The 21,141-nt window shown below is 30.3% G+C and overlaps 3 protein-coding genes, 1 long non-coding RNA gene and 1 other non-coding gene across 7 annotated transcripts; 2 read left to right on the forward strand and 3 right to left on the reverse strand.

Moving 5' to 3' along the window:
* Positions 1-1,453: 1,453 nt before the first annotated feature.
* Positions 1,454-3,743, reverse strand: TCP1 (TCP family transcription factor; the record flags this gene model as incomplete). Of its 3 annotated transcripts, NM_001160982.2 has the most annotated exons (3): positions 1,454-1,704; positions 2,144-2,198; positions 2,299-3,743. In NM_001160982.2, 2 exons carry the CDS (start codon positions 3,341-3,343, stop codon positions 2,188-2,190), a joined length of 1,056 nt encoding a protein of 351 aa, NP_001154454.1. The 3 variants fall into 3 exon arrangements, with proteins under 3 accessions (NP_001154454.1, NP_001322103.1, NP_001077781.1); NM_001334285.1 differs by lacking the exon at positions 1,454-1,704 and having other exon boundaries at positions 1,959-2,198; NM_001084312.1 differs by lacking the exons at positions 1,454-1,704; positions 2,144-2,198 and having other exon boundaries at positions 2,264-3,343.
* A 4,117-nt stretch (positions 3,744-7,860) lies between these two features.
* AT1G08917 lies at positions 7,861-8,398 on the forward strand. Its single transcript, NR_143438.1, has 2 exons — positions 7,861-7,986; positions 8,070-8,398. It is a non-coding gene; the product is annotated as an uncharacterized misc_RNA (transcript).
* On the forward strand, positions 8,181-8,429 carry AT1G08923. The gene has a single exon (NR_139523.1). It is a non-coding gene; the product is annotated as an other RNA (long non-coding RNA).
* A 1,164-nt stretch (positions 8,430-9,593) lies between these two features.
* Positions 9,594-10,266, reverse strand: RTFL21 (ROTUNDIFOLIA like 21). Its single transcript, NM_001084313.2, has one exon. It carries the CDS (start codon positions 10,138-10,140, stop codon positions 10,018-10,020), a length of 123 nt encoding a protein of 40 aa, NP_001077782.1. The 5' UTR covers positions 10,141-10,266; the 3' UTR covers positions 9,594-10,017.
* Positions 10,267-17,054: 6,788 nt separating this feature from the next.
* Positions 17,055-19,975, reverse strand: AT1G67270 (Zinc-finger domain of monoamine-oxidase A repressor R1 protein). The gene is made up of 13 exons (NM_001334286.1): positions 19,743-19,975; positions 19,547-19,644; positions 19,373-19,459; positions 19,163-19,292; positions 19,000-19,069; positions 18,720-18,916; positions 18,490-18,632; positions 18,221-18,412; positions 18,048-18,138; positions 17,801-17,969; positions 17,600-17,710; positions 17,422-17,517; positions 17,055-17,333 (listed from the first exon to the last, which is right to left on the reverse strand). The coding sequence occupies exons 1-13, from the start codon at positions 19,827-19,829 to the stop codon at positions 17,323-17,325; spliced, it is 1,482 nt and encodes a 493-aa protein (NP_001319332.1). The 5' UTR covers positions 19,830-19,975; the 3' UTR covers positions 17,055-17,322.
* Positions 19,976-21,141: the final 1,166 nt, after the last annotated feature.

The following is a 21,141-nucleotide window of genomic DNA, read 5'->3' on the forward strand; positions in this document are numbered from 1 at the left end:
TATCAGACTATATTTCTCAATCACCTATCGAGCATTGCAAACTTTAGTATGCTTTCTTCTGGCAGTGACAGTTCTTCAACATTCAGTAACTTTTAGTAAGCTTAATATGTTGGGCGAAAAAAAAAAAAGTAAGCTTAATATGTTGCAGTGAGCTTATTCAAAATACATTTGTAAGTGTGTCTACATGATTAATTTCCGAATGGTGGTATTTTGAGAGCTTTTATTTCACATGATGAAGTGTTGCCTTACATATATATGTGCTTCGTATACATTCATGATACACATTTTTGACAAGCGAGTGACACTTTCTGATTCACACCATATCCCACCAGTTTGTTGATAAAAACTATCATTTTATGAGTTTTTCAATCATGTTTATAAAATTTTTCGTAATTTAACAATCAATTATTTTCAACTAAAGTATGATTTAAAATAGTTTTGTTATATTTTTCAAACATGTTAAAACAAATTTTTATTTTCATAATATATTATTTCTTTGATTATTTTCTCATTTTATGAGATTAGGAATGTACAGCGAAAAAATTGTCACATGCACAAACAGCTTCAAAAAGAAACTACATTTGGATAAGCTTTCTAAAACTTGTACCGACTATACTTGTAATGCCAACTTCTCATTCTTCAAAACAGAATCTTACAATCTTCGATGTGTGTGGTTCAAACTTAGTGGAATCTTAAGTCCCTATATATTGAGATTAGATTCCTTCCAAGGTTAAAAAGAAATTCTTATTGTTCATCTTTATCTTGACTGCTCCAACGTGAATGTTCAACCTTCTTACTTTTTTTTTTTTTTCGGTTTAAGAACAACCTTATTACGTACTTAGTCTAATTAAATTAGACTAGCTTTAACCATATATGATCATCTAATTTGACTAATTATCCTAAAATTAGTTAGTTAAACCAAATAAATTTAGGCATATACTGTAAATTTAAAAATTATTAACAAATAGAATCAGTCAAATCTTGTATCATTCTTTTACACGTTTTCATTAACTCCTAACATTCAGTTTCTTAAAAAGTTTTACGTTTTGATAGGATTTCCGACTAAATTGTAAATTAAATTAAAACGACTAAATTCTAGAATCTCAAATTGGTGAATATCAAGTTTCATAAGCAGAATTGATTGGCTAATCTCTTGTATATATGGATCTATTTGGGGTCAGCTAGGAACAACAATATTGATTTAGGTTCATGTCAACGTGTGTTTGGAGTTTGAACTATGATAGCATATTCAGTTTTGAGGATTTATAATAATTCAAACAAATTGGTAGTGACTGAATTGATCCATGTACTTATTTACTACTAAGTGAATGTTATCATTTCAAAACATTGAGTTTTCTTTTGGATTTTTTTTTTTCACATCTCTAGTCAGAGTTTAACCTAAAAGCCTTAAACAAATCTTACTCGAATATGTTAAGTTAACAATCATTGTTTCCAAAACGCCAAACTTCAAACCCCATAAACAAACAACTCATATTTGCTTCAAAAAGCATCATTGCAAAACATCCTCCGAGTAAGAGAATAAATACACCAATATATAAATGTGTATATATCTTCTATATAGACAATAATATGAAAGTAGGATATATTCTCCTCATACCTGGATGGCCAAATCACAAACTATGAATCAAATAGACACCACGGCAGGCACGCCTCCACATTCCACACACTAATTCTCAGTGTCACCTTCAATTTGCAATGTAACTACTTCAGTTTCACTACGACCCTCAATATTCATCATCATACATATTTGGTTTTGTGGGTCTTAATTGAATTTAGGGTTTGAAGAACAAATTCTAATATATGGAGCTCTAACTTAAACAAAAATGGCTTAATCTTAAAGACTAGCTCTTATGTGTAGTGCCTAATCGAAGTATGAATCTTGGATTGTAATGGGATGACCAAATATATAAACATGTTCTTATTCATCTTCAAAATATATAGTTCAAAAGGTTACAATAATACCACTTAAAAGTTGTAGCTAAAATATTACACAAACTGAATCTTAAAATGACAATTTTGATCAAGGCACAGAAGATCAATAAAGATACGTTAAAAAGGAACAGATATACATAACTATAGATTTTGTATACATTCAGAGGAATAAGGGACTATATTGGCTTACATGTTTAAACTTGATCATGCATAGTCCTTCAAAACTGTCGAGATTTATAGGAAACCTGCCAGAAACAATCAAGAGAAAGAAAACATATCATAGAATGCAAACATATATATGAACAATAATTTAGTTTACAAAAGAGTCTTGAATCCAAACTTTACCTTTGGGGAAATTTTTGTCGGTGACTACATATAAGGTTTGGTCATGAAAAGGGTTTTGATCATAACTATAATCCAAATTTTGAGGCAGAAATGTATTATAGTTGCTGCTAGAACTCTGATCTACCAACATAAGTATCCCATTATTTTGATTGTAACTTTGACCCATCTTCGTTGGTAGAGTCATATTGGTTAAGATAGATTCTTGATTATCAAACTCCTCGATTGGTTCCTTGTAGAAAAGGTGTGTCATATCTTCTCCTTCATTGAAGACTATAGACCTCTTGAATGGGTCCATGATTTCAGATTGTGTAATATCAGAGGCAGTCTCTGGATTATCATAGGCCATCATCTCTTTTGTTCGCTCCTTTGCTTTTCCTCTAGCTTTGGCTCCTAGCCCCTTTGATGAGATGTTTCTCAACTCACTCTTCTTCTTTCTTATCCCTGCCTTCGTGGCCTCACATACCACTTCTTCTTCACCGTACCCGGGGCTCAAACCATACACGAAGCTCTTATCGCCATTGTCATCCTCCTCCTTCTCCTCTTCTTGTTCTACATCGCCTCCAATGTTTCCAAAATCTTCATCATCATTGTTGAGGTTTTTTGCTTGTACGACCTCTTTGATGGCTTTTCTTGACTTCTTGAGCAGCCAGTCTAACGTTTTACTAGCTTTATCAAACCCCAACATATCCTGAAGATCAAAGAATTGGCGAGCAATCCCAATAGAAAGCCTAACCCTCCTGTCTCTAATCCCTTGTGCCGTTTGAATCTTGCTATGTCGGTCCTTCTTCACCACCTTCTTGATTTCCTTTGACACCTCAGGAAACTCAAAGCCTTGTTGATTCACAACATTATTTGACTTAAACGCCATGTAATCGATCAGAGATTCAGGAACTGCTGATACCATATGGCCCGGAGATGCTTTTAACTGATGGTTGTAGGGATTATGAATGATGTCTTGATGGCCAGAGAGTGAAGAAAGGTAAAGAGAGAGAGGGTACACTCCATTGTTATTACCATCGTTGTAGTCATTGGTGGAAGACGACATCACCGAACTTAAGAAGCTAAAAAAAACCAAGAATCAAGAATCAAGAACCAAGAATCAAGTATTAAAAATATGCCTTTTTCTTAAGAAACAAAAGCACAACTTTCACATCATCAAAAAGAGAGAATCTGGCAGAGAGAGAGAGAGATAGTAAGCGTACAATTTCTCACACCAGCAAAAAAAGAAAGAAAAGAAAAAAACTATAGAGATATTAATGGTGTAAGAGATGTGTAACAAGAAAATGGTTAAGTGTACAGTGATGAAGACATGATTTTGTGTATGTAATTGAAGATCTGCTCGCAAAAAAGCAGATCTGTTCTTCTCCTCTCTCACTCAGTTACAGGTTAATTTTTCACTAGGGTTTACAACTTTTTTCTAGGGTTTTCAATTCCAGATCTAATATCTGGTTATGAACTTATATATTGGGGATTAACCTCAAACTCAACTATTTTTAGTATCTTCTTAACATTTTACTTTTACTACGTATACATATACAAGTAGGTAACGTACCTTTCGTATGAGTGCTCCACAAAAGCAACATCTAATTAACATGGCCCATATAGTCCAAAAATAATAATTCAACAATAGAAGACGACATATGAAGGATTTGTTTCCATTTCAATGATAAACATCACGCTTTTAAGAGTCAGTATTGAAGGCGATCGATGTTCTTGAATGTATAGTATTTCACTGTTTTTATTTTTTGTCGGATCTCAGACAAGATCTGCTTTGCTTTCGTTTTGGATATAAAAAAAAACTTCTATTCTTTTGTCCAGTGGTTTCTAGTTTTTCCTACATGCCATGGAAATGGAAATTTAGATTTTTTTTGGTGGGTGAATTAGTTTTGACCGGTTAACGAAACTATAGATATGGAATAAATGTGTAGTGTACATATAACAACGTAACATAAACATTATCCCTTTATTTAGGGTTTTTGTCAAAAGAGAAAAGAGGCTTTAATGTGACCTGAGTTGGTTTCCCGTACGATTGAAGATTGTGAAAAGATTTGTCGTTTTCAATTTTCTTTTGACGTCTCTAGCTAGTAGTCAAGGGTTGTTCTAATTTACAGTGGGCGCAAATGCAATATATGCATTCATGCACCCAACTGTTTATATACAAAACCATAGAAAATATAGTTTTTTTTTTTGTTATCACATAAAAATAGTATTTTATCATTTTAGTAATTTGAAATGTGTAACAATATAAATACGACGGTTTTAAAAGATATTTGAAATGAAAAAAAAAATAAGTTGAATCATGACAAAATAAAGGAAACTATATAATTATAACGGTTTCAAGCTTAACAATTTAGGGTTGAGTAGAATTTGGGGTTTTAGATTTTAGTTCTTGGATTTAGTGTTTAGTTTTTAGAGTTTGGAGTTTATAATTTAAAGTTTATAGTTTAGATTTTAGTTAGTATTGTTAATTTATACAAATCTACACTAGTTTCTACCCTAGTAAGTTTAAGGGACGAGTGATTTCTGTTTTGGGTACTTTGAGTTTATTGGAAAAAAAAATTTTCCCCAGGAGAGCTATTTTTTACAGATATTTATACCCTAGTATTTAAATAGGCTTTTAAATCGGTCAATCTATTAAACTCATGTTAGTATAATCGCATAACCGTTTAAGGATTTTAAATCGCAATTGACTCAATTAATTGAAGTTGTCTAATTGTGATGAATTTAATAGTTTAGGTGGAATTATGAGGTTTATGATATAGTTCATGGTGAATTGGGCAGAGTCTAAAAGTACACGGTGATACGAGTTGAACACCTATAATTCGTGTCGGTTTAAACATTTTATAGGCCTTAGGGCTAATTTTTAAAATAAGTCCCTAGCAATGTAAATTGTACAGTTATTTTTTTATATAGAAACCTTTATAAATTTTTTTATATGTTATGAGTATAGGAAAATAAATTTTATGAACTTTTTTTCTCAGAAATGTTTTTTTGGGCCCTTCTTACCCATATTTTTTTATTTTGCCTTCTACCTGTACTTTGTTTTTCTTGGATATTTTTTATCCATCAATATGAGGTACTTGAATTTGAAATATTTTTAGTGGTTATTTTACGATTTTGAGGAAAATATCTGAACTAGGATTGAAGCTAAAAGGAAGGGAATATGTTCGACTATCAAATCCGGGAAGCTTAGAAAATGTGTGAGGGAAACTGGTAAATTAAAACAAGCCATCTATCAACGTAAGTCTCTAAAAAATGAAACTCCAGCAGAAGTCGCTGAGCTTTTTTTTCTTTAATAAGAAGTAAATCGAAGATAGATTTGAAAAATACGAAGTGGCGAACAGCAAATTGAGGAATTGAGGAACATGTATTTAGGATATTAGGGTTTACAGAGTACATAAAGAAAAGGAAGGAAGATAGTGAAGTCGCCCAATTATTTCACTCAACAATGGTATAAATTTCGAACACTTGTTGTAGATGGAAGTTTTGGAGAATGAGCTTTTGGTTTTGGTCAGTGGTGGAGACTGGAGACAAGAGAGTCTTCAATGGAGAGAGGTTTTTTTTTTTTTTTTATTAAACAGGAAATGGTCATTTTTGAGTTATTTGATTCTAAAGTCTCTTCAAATTTCATGTTAGAATATGTGGGTTTGTTTATGTATTAAATAGATGTATCTAAAATCTCTTAAATTCTTCGTTTAATATGTGCTTTTTAGAGACATGGATGCATTCCACCCAAAATCTATAGATCATGGGCTACCACTTTAGTTTACATATTTATATTTTATATTTTCATTTTCAAAGCAATCATCTTAAGTCTTCTAATATTGGTAACAAATTTATATCCCCAAAATCTACATCTCGCTAGGATGCTAGAACATCGTTCATTTTCATCATCGAGTATCCAAACTAGTAAGAGAAAGTCCATTTATGTCGGTTGTCAACTAAGTAGAATCTCTTACAGATGGTTAGCGAACATGTAGCAATGATATATTTGGTATAATAATCCTGAGCCTCAAATACTACAGTATTTGGTCAAGAGATTGCTTAAAAATATTGAATACAAATTTTGATTATTGAGGTAACCTGGAACGTTAAGAAAGAGAGAGTGCTCTCTGTTAACCAAGGAAAATAAGCAATTCTGGAATTAGGCATATGTCAAATGGGCTGACCCTTATATTGACAGTCCAAAACTCAAAAAGCAATTGTTTATTTTAAATATATTTAGGCCTACTCCTAGTATAATTCAGCTTATACTTAGATCATGATCCAGTTCAAACACCATAATAAGGTAGTTCCAAAATTTTGTTTAATGAACATATAAATGGTACTAAACTATAAAGTCTCAAACCTTTGATAAATTTTGTTTGTAAACGTATTCGTTATTTGATATTATTTAGAGTTCATATTTTATAAACTTTGAAAAGTTTTACCTCTACGTAAAAATGTACAGTTATTTCTGTAATTCAAATATAATAATCAGTTTCAAATTTAAAAATGGCTTAAAAGGGGGAAATGAAACAATAGAAGATGGGCTGTGTGGATATAATGATGGGCTACTGAAAAGCTTTGAGTAGTAAAATGTGTAATCACTGTGAACGACCCATTTAACGAATATTTTGCGATCTAATTCCACGATGTGAAGTAGGAGTGGACAAGTTATTTGGATGATCCACACCGATTTTAGATCTGTCTCGATTTTTTAAATGTCCATGATCATGAATATGAGTAAAAGCGGTAAGAATCTAGAGGTGCATGTATAATATATGTATGGATACTGAATATTTTAGTTTTGATTATTCGAATCTGACATGAAAACATATATTATTAGTTTTTATACAATGACAAAAGCATAATGTATACAATCACGTTTTGAAGTTCATGCTTGCCTGAGGAGACTTCGAAGTCCATGTAGATCTTGAAAATTTGTTCGCAAAGATAGTTAATTAAAGTGCTATCAAACTAGCTAACAATTTAATGTTTCATGTAAGTATGAAAATATTGAGGAAGAGCATTACTTCATAAAGCACAAGATGTTTGATGGGACAATTGAAGCTTTACAAACTTTAAGATAACATTGCATATATCTCCACCAAATCATTATCAAAAGGCCAACTTGAATTACTTTGCTCGAAGTTCGGGTTGACTGACATAATCAGATTTAAGGTAGTGTTAAATTTAAACTTGATAACGGGTCTAGTTTAATTATGGGTTCATGATCCAGTTATCTCTCTGTTCCAAATCCAAAATTAAGCCCACATGCTAAAGTTTCACTAAAAACATTTTACAAGGTTATACCTCCTTGAATGTTTCTAGAGAAATCTATAAGTTAAGTATCTAAATTTTAATATATTGAAAAATATAGATATTTGTATGATAAAATTTTAGATGATATGGTAGAATGTTCAAGATATTAAGATAGCATTTGTAAGATACTTGGTGAATAAGAATTTATGGGTTGTCGTTGGTGGAAGTAGCATTACAGATGACAAAAAAGCCAAAGCAATGTTTGCTTGGTCAATATCTTCAGCTTATATGAGCATGTATTAAGGTCTACATTGGCTAGTTCCATTTGGTAGGCATTAGATCAATTGTTCAACAAGAAGAACAAGACTAGCCTACATCTGTTGAAGGACAAGTTAGGCGAACGTGAAGTTGGAGAATTCTTCAATCTTTGAGTCTTTTATCAAGGTAAAACCTTTGCTATGAGATTAATACTTTTCGAACATGAAGTTGGAGGATTCTTCAATAATCTCTCAATTTTTTTTTGTCAGGGTAAAAACTTTGCTCTGAGATTAATACTTTTCACCAAACGGAATCAATTTCGGAAATTCGTTTGAACATATCTACTACTCGAGGTCTATGCCAAGTTTCAGAAATTGACTCATCCGGGGAAGAGTATTATTCTCATAGCAAATGTTCTTGACCCCTGATAAAAAAAAATTCTAAGATTGAAGAATACATTTGTATGTAAGATATACCGTTTGGAGAAATTGATGTGTCTTGTTTTGGTTCCGGTCTAACAAATGATGATCGGATCATGAACTCATAGTTAAGCTAGACCCAAAATCAAGTTTAATTTTAATAGCTTTGTATTAGTTTTGAAATTCTACCTTTTGGCTCCTTTTCATTGATTTAATAAAATTTCTGAAAATTGTGTATAAATATGTGCACTTACAATGGGAATATCACATAAAATAAATAAAAACATTTCATAAAAAAAAATAGAGAAGAGGAAAAAAAAGAAGAAAAAAAGATAGCAAACAGCTTTCAATTTTCTTCAACATTTATCATTGCGTCTCAAATTCATCAACAACAATGATCCTCTTTCACCTTAGTTTCATTCTTTTATGTTATCGATCCTTTTAAAAAGTGTTTCTAGAAAATTCTTCACAAAACTTTTTGATTTCAAGAGCCTAGAATTAGAACTAACAAAATATATCAAGTTGTATAGAAAAATATCTAATCGTAGTAAAATTCAAACCACCACCGGCCCGAAAGCGATTATAATCGTTCATTTAGTTCCAAAATCTTATGGTGACTAAATGTGTCTAATTTATCACAAGGTGTTTGTTTGGGTCCTATAAAAACGCAAACTGGAGATGATGTGGCGATCCGATCTGATGGTATGTGGGTCTCAGGACATTGGCCTTTGCCCGTGGGCAGACATAAAAGCTGTCATCACTAAGAGTATCCTTTGGCACGTTCTCATTGGTCAGGCTTCAATATCTTGTCAGATTTTTTCTGAATGTGAAAGTAATGCATTATTTCATTACATATCACCCAAACTCGGTAATAAGACACAAGTCAAAACAGTAATGACTAATGACTCTTTTTTTTTCTTTTCTTTTTTTCCTTTTTTACTTTCTATACAAATCAAGACTTGTTATTTTCATGAAATGCATTTTTCTAATTCTGTCAATGATATATGGTTATTTTTTTTGTAGGAAAAGTATATGCAATATGCAAATACAAACAGTGGTTTTTAATAATTTTGCTATAGAATTTAAGTCACTGGGTCCAAACAAACTCATGTGCTTGAAGCCTCTAACATAGGAGCAAGATATGAGAAAGGTTGATCTGATTGATAGCGAATTACTTTCATATTCGTAAATGCCAAATTAAATTCTATTCAAAATTTGGCAATTTACATATATTTTAACATCGAAATGGTTATTGAATATCAGTAAAACCTGCGTGTATGGGTACTTCTTACTAAACACTATGTATCTTTTTAAATTGTTTTAAATTATTGTTTGACGAAATTACATCCAATTATTAATCATTGTTCTTATAGTTTTTACTTGTAATCTTTATTTTTATTATTGTTAAATGTCATAACAAGAAGGAAGACTTGGATTAATTAGAGACAAGGAAATTCAACTAACAACTACTCTCTGTGTGCATATACAAACTAAGCTTATAATTTTTCTCTCCTTACTCTATATCATACACTAACATTAGAGAAGATTCTACATATAAATTTTCATACTAACTCAAAAATTATTATCTTAACTCATATACGAGTAAAAACTCATATACATGATATGAATGGTTGGAAGCCCTTATATCTCTATCTTGCGAACTCCGCTCACATCACAAATCGCCACAACCACGAAGATCCGATCCCTTTCTTCAATCAAACCGTTGTAGTACAACGTAGATATTGTCTATAATATGCATGTGCATATGCATGTATATATAACACATATAAGTTGTAAATTAGTCATGCCAACAAATGAGCATGACCACACATCTTCTGATGATGTAAAGCCTTCCCTTTTGCTCTTTCAAGTATCCTCCAAGCTTTTTGTTGCATGGCGTCTTCTTCTTGGTACCTTTCATTATGAAAATCTCTAGAGAAAGAGAGTGGCAGAGAGAAATTGAGAGAGTATTTGGTGAGAAAGGGAGAGAAAGAGATGCCTTAGCACATAGAGATGTTGTGCAAAGTGAGAAAGACTTAACTTATATATACTCACATACATGCATATATACTATGTAGGTAGGCAAATATGTATACATTATCCCCATGATAGATGGAAAGAAATATAAATAAGTAACAAGAAGACTTTATCCCATGCTTTCTCTCATCATGCATTAAATATCATTACTTTTTTTATTAAAAAAGAACTTGAGATTTAAATTCGAAACTAAAAAAAGTCTCTCTTAATTAAGGGTATGCCATATCAACATTTCTAAGAAGTAACAAGATTACAAAGGAATCTAAGCAACCCCACGCGCATTATGTTCTTTTCTCTTGTAATTGATGATTTGGAAGCTGTCATTTTCATCGTGTGTTGGATCCATTATGAATGATAATAGCAACATTTCTGTAGAGCATAGTTAATAAAAGAGCAACATTTGATTCACTAAATAGACTTGCCAATACAATTTATAATCCGGTGAGCTTTTTAATATGATTTCAATTTCTTGGCCAGTAGGAGTAAATCTGAACATTATATATTTTATATATATTCAACTACAAATTACATATATATTATATATACTTTGAAGAAAAAAAAAGAAGAAGCTCTCACACATATATACAAAATGAAGAGACACAAATACCCCATTTTGTGGGCTGGATGTTCATTTTTGTTTTTAAAGGCTGATTTAATTAGGATTGGACAAATATCTGAAATTTTCAATCATGTATGATATCATATTATCTTGAATTTTAGGATAGCAAAAATCTCATCTTTGAATACGGAAAATGACTTAATAATACTCATGAATCATGATATATATTACTTTGGCATGGATATCTATCTCTAATCCAAAATATCGTTTCACATATTTTCTTAGTTAATATTATACATATTATTTGTAATTTTTAATTATATATTTTAGGCATCTTAAAAATTGAATGTTAAAAAAAGAAAAGAAAAAACTACGCTCTATAGAATTACATTTTGATACGGACGTTATTTAAAAGAGTTCGAGCTTTGTGGATGTCTAAGGTTTTTAACACTCAAAAGATAGATATCCAAAATATTCCTTTGATCAATACAAATAGATGAAGTGTATTACCCATATGGTTTAAGAATGTATAATGATAATTTCGAAATGGTCAAATGGATTAGATACAGTGCACGTGATTAGTTGCACACTAAGCCTAGCGGGCAAAGCCAATTTCCAAAGATTTTCAAGTTGATTATCATTAATTAATCTGGATAGTATACTGATAAGTGAACATTTCTTAATTTAAAAAGTTACGTACTTTTTCTTGTCACTTTCAACTTATTAACCGGTTTGCCGTTGCTAATTAGAGACTTCAGGTCAGTTCATTATTAGTATGTTAATTCGAAAAAACTTAACTAGTTATTTAATGTTTTTGTGTGTGGGATTGGAATTGTATCCTGCAATATTTGCTCCATAATAAAAAATGAAAAATTTAATATGCTAAAGTCAAATACAAGAGATGTGATACTCTCTGAATAATGAGAAAACTACGAAGAGTAGAACATTTTGTTAGTGGATCAATGTCATGTTTTATATATGAGTTACTATGTCTATCCATATAATTCAAATTTAATTAACTGGTAAATAACTTATCTCAAATTTACCACAGAAATGGCGTCTTAGATCAAAAGAATTTTAAGAAAGTTTCTTGAAAATTCTTCCTTTCCCGCATAATTAAATTTTGTATACATACCATTGATAAGTATATAGAAAAATATGTGAAAAATGATTAGATATGTAAGATTTATTTTAAAATAAATAAATTTGGTTGTAACCATGTTATGTGGGGACATAAAAAAACCCCAGTGATATGATAAATAGGAGACAATGCCATTAAACTTATCGCATTACCTCGAACCCTCGGATCCAGACAAAAGTATCCTAAGCTTTCTTGTCTCTTTACGTGTTCATCTTATTGTAGGGTCGTCTATAGGTTATTCAAAGGGTGAAAGTAATCTTAATGGGATAAAATAATCGTTTAATTAGTTACTAGGAAATAAACTAAATGTTACAAAGCATAAAGTTTTATAAAACATGTAATGTACGGAAGTAGACCGGTCGACATGTGATAATCCCGTGAAGGGCATGCTCTTTGCCTCTTCTAAGGTGGACAATGGACTTTATATTTCTTGTTAGATAATCTTTTTAATTATTATAAATAATTGAGTCATAACGAGTTGTTGGGAGTCTAATTATTTGTGATACATATTCCTTCTTCTTTTTTGTTTTTTTTTTTATCTTTTATTTTTTATACATGTTCCTACGTCAAACATTATTATTTCAAGTTAATTACATTACTTAGACAAATCAAACTAGGGGGTTTATGTCAGGTAATCTGGTTCTGCGGATACTATGAGCTTCGAGCAAGGTTTTAGAGACTTTTCTTTTTAACTAGTTTTCAGGTCAATAGGTTATGAAATCCAATAAATCATAAGACCATGAGGAGCCATATGAACACTGTTGATATTCCACACGTTTATGAAGTAGTTTCTAGGGTGAATCAAACATAGGGTACCTTATTCGATCCGCTAATTTGATCCTATGTCAAGATTCATCTTCTGTGTTTTCTTTTTGAACCCGATTCACTTTCGTATGCTTTTGTTGCTGTCAGTTTAACTTAAGGTACAACAAATACATCAAATAAGCAAATACATTCTAATTGCCAAATTATCATAGAGCCACGATTTACATATCCCTAACTAGCATACGGTCCACTTTATATTCTTACTTCATTTTATTTTATTTTTTGATACAGTGATTTATATTCTTACTTTGCACCATAATCACTGTCAACTTAGTCGCGTTTAATAGAAGTCAATCTGTACTTATATTGAAGTGTTTAATGCATAAAAACAACTTGAGGACTATATATATATATATGCCCGGAAATTTCTACAAAAACAAGAAGAAAAATTGAAGCAACAAAAAAAATGATAAAAACAAAATTTAACGATAACTTAATGATCTCTCGCTTTAAATATAAACCGTTTAATTTTTAATATATAAACACCAAATGGGGGTAATTCACATTTACCAAACAATGGACTGGACTTTGAGGATACATGATACAATATAATCACCAATATGTTATTGATGATACAATACATGATACAATACCTTTATTTTTTGTAAACATATTCTTTGAGTTGCTTTGCGTCCTTTTATATGCATATACATACGTGTTAACATTTGGATTTTGAGGATACATGATACAATATAATCACCAATATGTGTTAACCCAAAACCCATTGACATTTGGGTTAAAAAATAATAATGGGAGGACTCAACTCTAAAAGTGTGCACCAATAAACTCAATGGGTTAATTAATGAAACTACACGAGAATTTCAAATTATCAAAATAAAGTAAATGATAAAGTTTTAGATCCTTAAGCGGCAGCTTGTGTGTTTGACTACTCCATAACCGGTAACTTTGGAAACACATATGCATATAAAAGGACGCAAAGCAACTCAAAGAATATGTTTACAAAAAATAAAGGTGTTAATGTTACCGATCAATAATATAATCAAAGATTTTGAAAGACAAAATTAACATATGATAACAGCTATCAAATTGGCCCTTCAAATCCTTTGATTGTAAACATTGTTTGGCAATATTTGCAATTTTATTCTTTGCAGTACCCATATTCTTTGATTTCTTTACATGTTTTTACATGCATACATATTTTCCAAACTTCCAATTGTGAAGTACTCTCGCACACAAGCTACCGTTCAAGGAGAACAAGCATTTAATTTAAGAAAAACACAGAAGCTCAATCTTAGACAATTTAAAATGAAAATTTTGAAACTCAAAGAAAAGATAGAGAAAACAAAAGTTAGAATGGTGAATAATGTAGTGATTTTCCCTCATCTTAAGTAGTCAGTAAAAAATTCAAAAAAGGGGAAAAATATAAATTGGTAACATTTAGGAAGATTTGCAAAATTACCCTTTTTTTACTACCTTTTTCCAACAATATCCTTTTAAGTTATCCATTTTTAAAAATACCCATTTCTTTGAACAAAATGACCAAATTACCCTCATCTAATAGAAACATGTAATTGGAAACTGAATTTTTCCCGCCAATTTTTTGGCGCCAAAAAAAAAGTATCCGCCAAACTTTTTTCCCGCCAAAAAAAAATAATTTCCCGCCAAAAAAAAAATTTCCCGCCAAATTTTTTTTTCGTAACATTTTTTTCCTCAGCCAAAAGAATGATTTTAAAAATCCTTGTAAATATTTTTTGACGGCAAATAGATTTACAAGGGATTTTAAACGAATTTTAAAAGATTTACAAGAGATTTTAAAAAGGTTTTAAAAGATTTACAAGAGATTTTAAAAGAGTTTTAAAAGATTTACAAGAGATTTTAAAAGAGTTTTAAAAGATTTACAAGGGATTTTAAAAGGGTTTTAAAAAATTTACAAGTAATTTAAAAAGGTGTTAAAATCCCTTGTAAATTTTTCAAAACACTTTTAAACCCTTTAAAAATCTTTACAAATCTTTTGTAAATCTTTTAAAGCCCTTTAAAATCTCTTGTACATATTGTAAAACCCTTTTAAAATCCCTTATAAATATTTTAAAATCATTTTAAAACAATTTTAAACCCTTTAAAAATCTTTAAAAGACCTTTGTAAATCTTTAAAAACCTTTTAAAATTCCTTGTAAATCACCCTTTTTAAATCCCTTGTAAATCTTATAAAATCCCTTTAAAATCTCTTGTAAATCTTTTAAAACTCTTTTAAAATTCCTTGTGAATCTATTTCCCGCCAAAAAAAAAAAAATTGGCGGGAAATTTGTTTCGAAAATTTTTGGCAGGAAAATATCGGCGGGAAATCTATTTTGGAATATTTTATGCAAAAAAATATTAATATTTCATTTTGTTAACCTAAAAACAATTTCCAAATAAGGGTAAAATGGTCATTAAAAATTTAAAAAGGGTAGAGTTGAAAAGGAGCATCATGAAAAGGGCATTAGAAAGAATTATTCTAACATTTATAAAATTTGTAGAAACATTTTTTCAATAACTATTTTGCTATAATATTATACTAGTCAACTAAAAGATTTATTTTCTTTCTCATTTTACCAAATTTTATGTTTGACTGAAATTAAACTTGTACAAAAAAGATAAAATGAGAAAGATAATAAATCTTTTAGTTGACTAATATAATATTATGGTAGAATAATTAGAAATATAATATTTGTTGACTATGAAAAAAATCTTTTGACTAGCATAATATGGTAGTAGAATATATTAAAACAAATCTTTTAATTATTGAAAAATTATATTTCTTTATATAATTAATTAATTATACACTTTTGTTTTTGTTCAAACTATGTAAGCCTTCATAATTAGTAATAATTTGGAATTACATAAAATATTTTGAAGAACAACTAGAGTTGGGTATAGAGTACAGACCCTAGCTACGCTTTGAAATTTCAAATATTTAATTTAGAACCGCCAAAAGACATTACTCGTGTTAGATAGACGAGTATCAAGATCTCAAATACGTAGAAACTGGGATAAATTAAAATAATAAAATTCATTAGAAAAAACTTATTTTGTAAAATAAATGGAAAATAAATTCCATTTAATTTATCTTAATTTATTTTCAAAACATTTATTTGGGTTATTCTAAACATACCACACATTTTCCTAAGAAACTGAAAAAGAACAGTTTTATTTATCTTACATATATCTCAAAAAAAATGATATTTGGAAGTATATTCAAATCAAATCTGGATATCCTAATCTTAAATTATTATTTTTTTGGATCCATAGGAAGAACTTGTATATGGAGAAATTTAATTTGAATAAAAAAAACTTCATATATCTATATTTTGAAGTGGATTGGACGGGGTATCAAAGATATTATTCTCCCACCTCTAAAGATGATAGATTTAAAAAAAAAAATTGAGAAGGTTTTATATAGAAGATGATTAAACATGACATAAGGATGAAACAATCAAACATTAGAAAAGAAAACAAACAATTTAACAAGAAGTAATTAAGAGATAATTAGAGAATAATTGATAAAAACAACCAAAATATTATAATAATATTTGGAAAACTCAAAATGAAATCAAATGAAAGTAAAAAAACACAAATGTTTTTTCATTAGAACATACCTTTCACAAATTGTTTAATCGATTCTGAATTATTTTTGTTGACAATAGAAATTTCACCAAATTTTCTAGATATGTTTCAGAATGTTTTTTTTAGGAGAATCAGCGGATACACATACTAAAGTTAATGAGTTTGATCTTTAATAGAAGAAAATTTTAACCTAAGTGAAAAAATGATCAAAACATGTCACACGACGTCGTATAAAAATATTTTATACGATGTCGTTTGATATATTCTCTATTTTTTATGTCATCTAAAAGTTAAGTTTTTGTTGATGTAATAACTAACTTAAAGACTGTTATAATTTCTATTTCTATTTCTATTGGGATTCATCCATCCATAAACCTTAACATACATTTTCATAGCTTCTACAATAAATAAAATACTTAATCAAATAAAATAAAATAATATAAAAGAAAAACATTTAAGAATTGATATCATGTTCTCAATTTTTCAAAGTAGATACTTTTAGTGCAAAATTCCTTGTAACTCCGACTATGCATATAAGATTTGGAGAAAAAATGTTTAGATTTTTCAAAGTAATGTATGTGAAGGGGCATGCCAAAAAAAAATGATCTCTAGATTTTTCATGCTCACCACAAAAATACGCAATATGAGCTCCATTCAGTTTTCACTTTTCAAATTTCATTAATTAAACCAAAACATTTGACCATGGTCAGTTAAAATCGATGCAATATAATTAAACCGAACTGAACCAGAGAAGATAAAAGACCCAAAGAGAAAACAAAAATTACTTAACTTTTTCAGACTTCTGAAAGTTTACATACTCTACTTTTTAGTTATTATAATATATCAAAGTTACAAAAAAAAAAAAATTCAATATTGTTCAGAAATGATGAACTCGAGTTTTGATTTAGGTTTTGGTGATGATTCTGATGCTTCCGCATTTGCATTCTTTTTCGGATTTTCATTCTTTTGTATTTGCATCAGTTTCCTCCTACAAAACAAAAGCAAAAATATGTTCAAACACCATTACAAATTCCAAATATCGCATTGTTAATTGCTTCTTTATAAGAATGACTTACCTCTTACAAGAGATATATTCTCTATCTCTGGTTTCTGCTCAGGTTTAAAAGCTAACCATCTTTCATGTGGACATAAATCATCAAATGTTCCTAGATCTGTGCATTGATAAGATGGAGATTAAATTACTAAACACATTTGAATATAAGAAACATAAACAAAGAGTAAGTAAATTCAAACCTTGAAGCAAAAAAAATTGTTCTTCTTCAAAACACTTCAATTTCCAGAGAACAAAACCATTATCATCCAACATGATTGGTTCCGTTCTACGCGCATCACATATAAGCGTCACTGCAGATAGATTTCACCATGTCAAACAAAATAATATCTAAGATAACATTCGTTAGACAAAAACAAAAGACTCAAAGAATTTAGACTTACTTTTAGATTTCATGCCCTTTGCCTCCATCATTTCTTCATGAGCTTCTTTAGCTTCATCTCTTATTTGAGACACGATTGAGTTGTGTTCCTCAATAGACAATGGAGCTCCGTTTTTCTCCATAATGGATTTGGCAACCTCACCTTGCATCTTCTGTTTGAGCTGCTTCTCCTAAATATAAAGACAAAACGAGCTTTAGCACAAAGAGTTATATAAAAACAAATCCATCTAACATATTTTCAAAAATACCTTTTGCTTTGCGGCTGCAGCCTTTTGTTTAGCTTCCTTTTTCCGTTCTCCACACTCTTCAGTTTGGCTATTTATGTAATTCCTCATTGCCCTAGTAAAATTTCACACATAAGTTAACGAAGCATTAACTACAAAAAAAAAGAGTTGATACTGGCATAAAAAGATTCACATACCATGTGCTAAGTGATTCATCACATAAGAAATTTAGAAGCTTGAGCTTTCTTGATGCATTCATCTTCTCATACGCAGCAACACCCCCTACAAAAGTTTCTAGTGGGAGCTCATCACTCAAAACTTCTGACTTCGATAGGATCTCTCCTATAGCCGTGAACCAACTGCTGTCCGTTGCACTTAGAGACAAAGACCTATAATGAATTCAAATACATCAGAAACAGGAGAAGAAAATGTATATATTTCAGGACATAAAGATAAACACTCGTACATCTCTCTATCCTTTGATATTAAATCCAACAACTGGATCATCATCTGAGTAATAGAGCAGTATTGTTGTCTCCTTGTGTTACGCCCACATATAAACAGCTCACGGACAATAGTTTCAGCATGTCCTTCCTTCAAAGCAAGTGCCTATCATAAAAGTAAAAAAAGTATCAGATTAAGAGTAAATATCTATAGATAACTTGATTATCAAGCTATAGAGAGAAAATACTATACCTTTCCAAAGGCTGAGCAAAACTCGAAAAGCTGACATACATTTCCAGCTTCTTCAGTTGGTATATCAATGCGTGAAACACAAGTCAAGCTTATACCCTCAGGAAGTTGAGCCTCAAGCTGAATCTCCTCTTTCAGTTTGTCACTGGGTTTGGCTCTCTTCCTCTTGTCCACCACTTTCTTCTTCTCCTTGGGAACATCTGTTTCATAACCGTAAAAACCGTTAGTCTCTTCTTTATATAAGACACCTTACAAAACACAAACACAAATCTTATATTCTCACCTAATATTCCCACTTCTGTCCCTGGAACAGATTCACTATTGCTACTACTACCTTCATTGCAAGCAGAAACCTACAGAAACCGTATTGATCAAGTAAGCATAATAAAAAAAAAACGAAACCTAAAGATCACTAAAACCACGATTTGTATAATTTTTTTCAGTACCAGTTCTGGTTTCTTCTGATAAGCAAACTTATCATGCCCCTCAGCTTCAAGAAGCGCATAGACTGAGGAATATCCACGGGCTTTAGCTTCGTGTGCCAAAATCCCAGTGGGCTCTAGTCCTTGGGCTTTTCTGAAAAATCCTCACAAACATTCAACAAAAAAAGCTTTCTTACATTGATAAAACTCAAATCTTAAAGACATGTAGTTTACCTGCATACACTACAGATGCAGATGCCTCTGCACAGAGGACATATCCAATCATCCAACTTTGCTACTTCTTCTGCATTTTCACCATACCTATGATTCAAATAAAAAACACATAATAAGAATACATAGTCTCAGAAAAAATAAATTAAAGAATCGAAAAAAACACAAAAAACGGACCTGATTGATAAGCATTTGTAACAAAACTTTATGGGACATAGCTTCTTCCTCCTCATTGCCTTGCACGGTGCAGCAAAGTCAAGAGTCTTCTGTCGACACTACAAAGAAACAAACCAACATTTTAGTTAATATAAAAGGAAACGAAATTTTATCATCTATTAAAGAATGAAAATCGAGAATCATAATTATGTTTTACCTGGTGACATGATTTGCCATTTTGGGAGTCATAAATTCTTTTTCCGACAACTCTAACACCGGGATTGGTTTCACGCTTTCTCACCATAACAACAGTAAATTAAAAACGTAGAAAGCGGACTTTTCGAAATAATAGAGAGTTTAAAGAACTAAAGGGTTAGAGAATAATGAAGCAACTTTAGGAGGAATATATGAAGTATTTAATTAGAGAAGATACCAGAAAGCAAAAGTTGAAGTGAGTATGGAATGTGAGAGGTGTTTCCATACTCACTTCTTAAATAATAGGCTCAAAGTTCAAAAAAGGGAAAAAAAAAATATTCATATGGTAGTTTGTTTTCAATTAGTTGTTTTCAGATCCTTATCTTTTTATTTGACTGTTTTTCTATTTAATGTTAAAGCTCTAATTGGTATAAATTTTGGATTTGTAGAAACAAAATCTTTTATTTCTTTTTGTAAAGTAAATTAGCAAATGAAATACAAATAGAAATTGACTTTGACTAAAAATTTATATATTATAATGGTCAAATGAAGAACATGGAAAAAAAAATTTGACTTCTCTAATAGGATGGTAGAATAATTATTAAGAAAGAAATTTTCGATTCTACAAAATCTATGGACATTCATGTAACCTACTTATTTTTGGTCAAACCATGTAGCACTTAATGGTGATTATATTTTTTCTCTTTTCTTAAGATTGTTTCTTTAATGGTAAAATTCTATAATAGGATGGTGGAATAATAATTAAGAAAACAATCCTTAGAATAAAGAAAAAATCAAATCACCACAAACTGCTACATGATTTGACCAAAACAATAAGTAGGTTACATGACAGTTCATAGATTTTGCATAATATAATGATTCTTTCTTAATTATTATACTACCATTCCTATTATAGAAGTCAAATAAATGTTTTTACCTATTTTCATTTCACCATTATATTATTTAAAATTTCAGTCAAAGTCAATTTCTATTTTTTATATCATTATGCTAATTTCCTTTACAAAACAGAAATAAAAGATTTTGTTTCTTCAAATCCCTAAAATTAGACCAATTAGAACTTTAACATAAACTACAAATGAGTCAAATAAAAGGATAAAAATCTGAAAATAGCTAATGGAAAACACACTGTTATTTTGAATAAAATGTTTTCCCTCTTAGAAATTTTAACCTATTATGTAAGTAGAGGGAAACACCTCTCAAATTCCACACTCACTTCTAACTTTTGTTTTCTAGTCTTCTCTAATTCAATTCTCCAAATTTTCCTTATATATCTCTTCATTACTCTCTAATCAACTTTTTGTTTTGTTATGGAAATTTGTTTCCAAAAAAAAAAAAGATTTTGTTTCTACAAATCCCAAATTATAGGCCAATAAGAGCATTGAAAACAATACAAAAATGGA

Source organism: Arabidopsis thaliana (genome assembly GCF_000001735.4).
Source record: "Arabidopsis thaliana chromosome 1 sequence".
Classification (NCBI taxonomy): Eukaryota; Viridiplantae; Streptophyta; class Magnoliopsida; order Brassicales; family Brassicaceae; genus Arabidopsis; species Arabidopsis thaliana.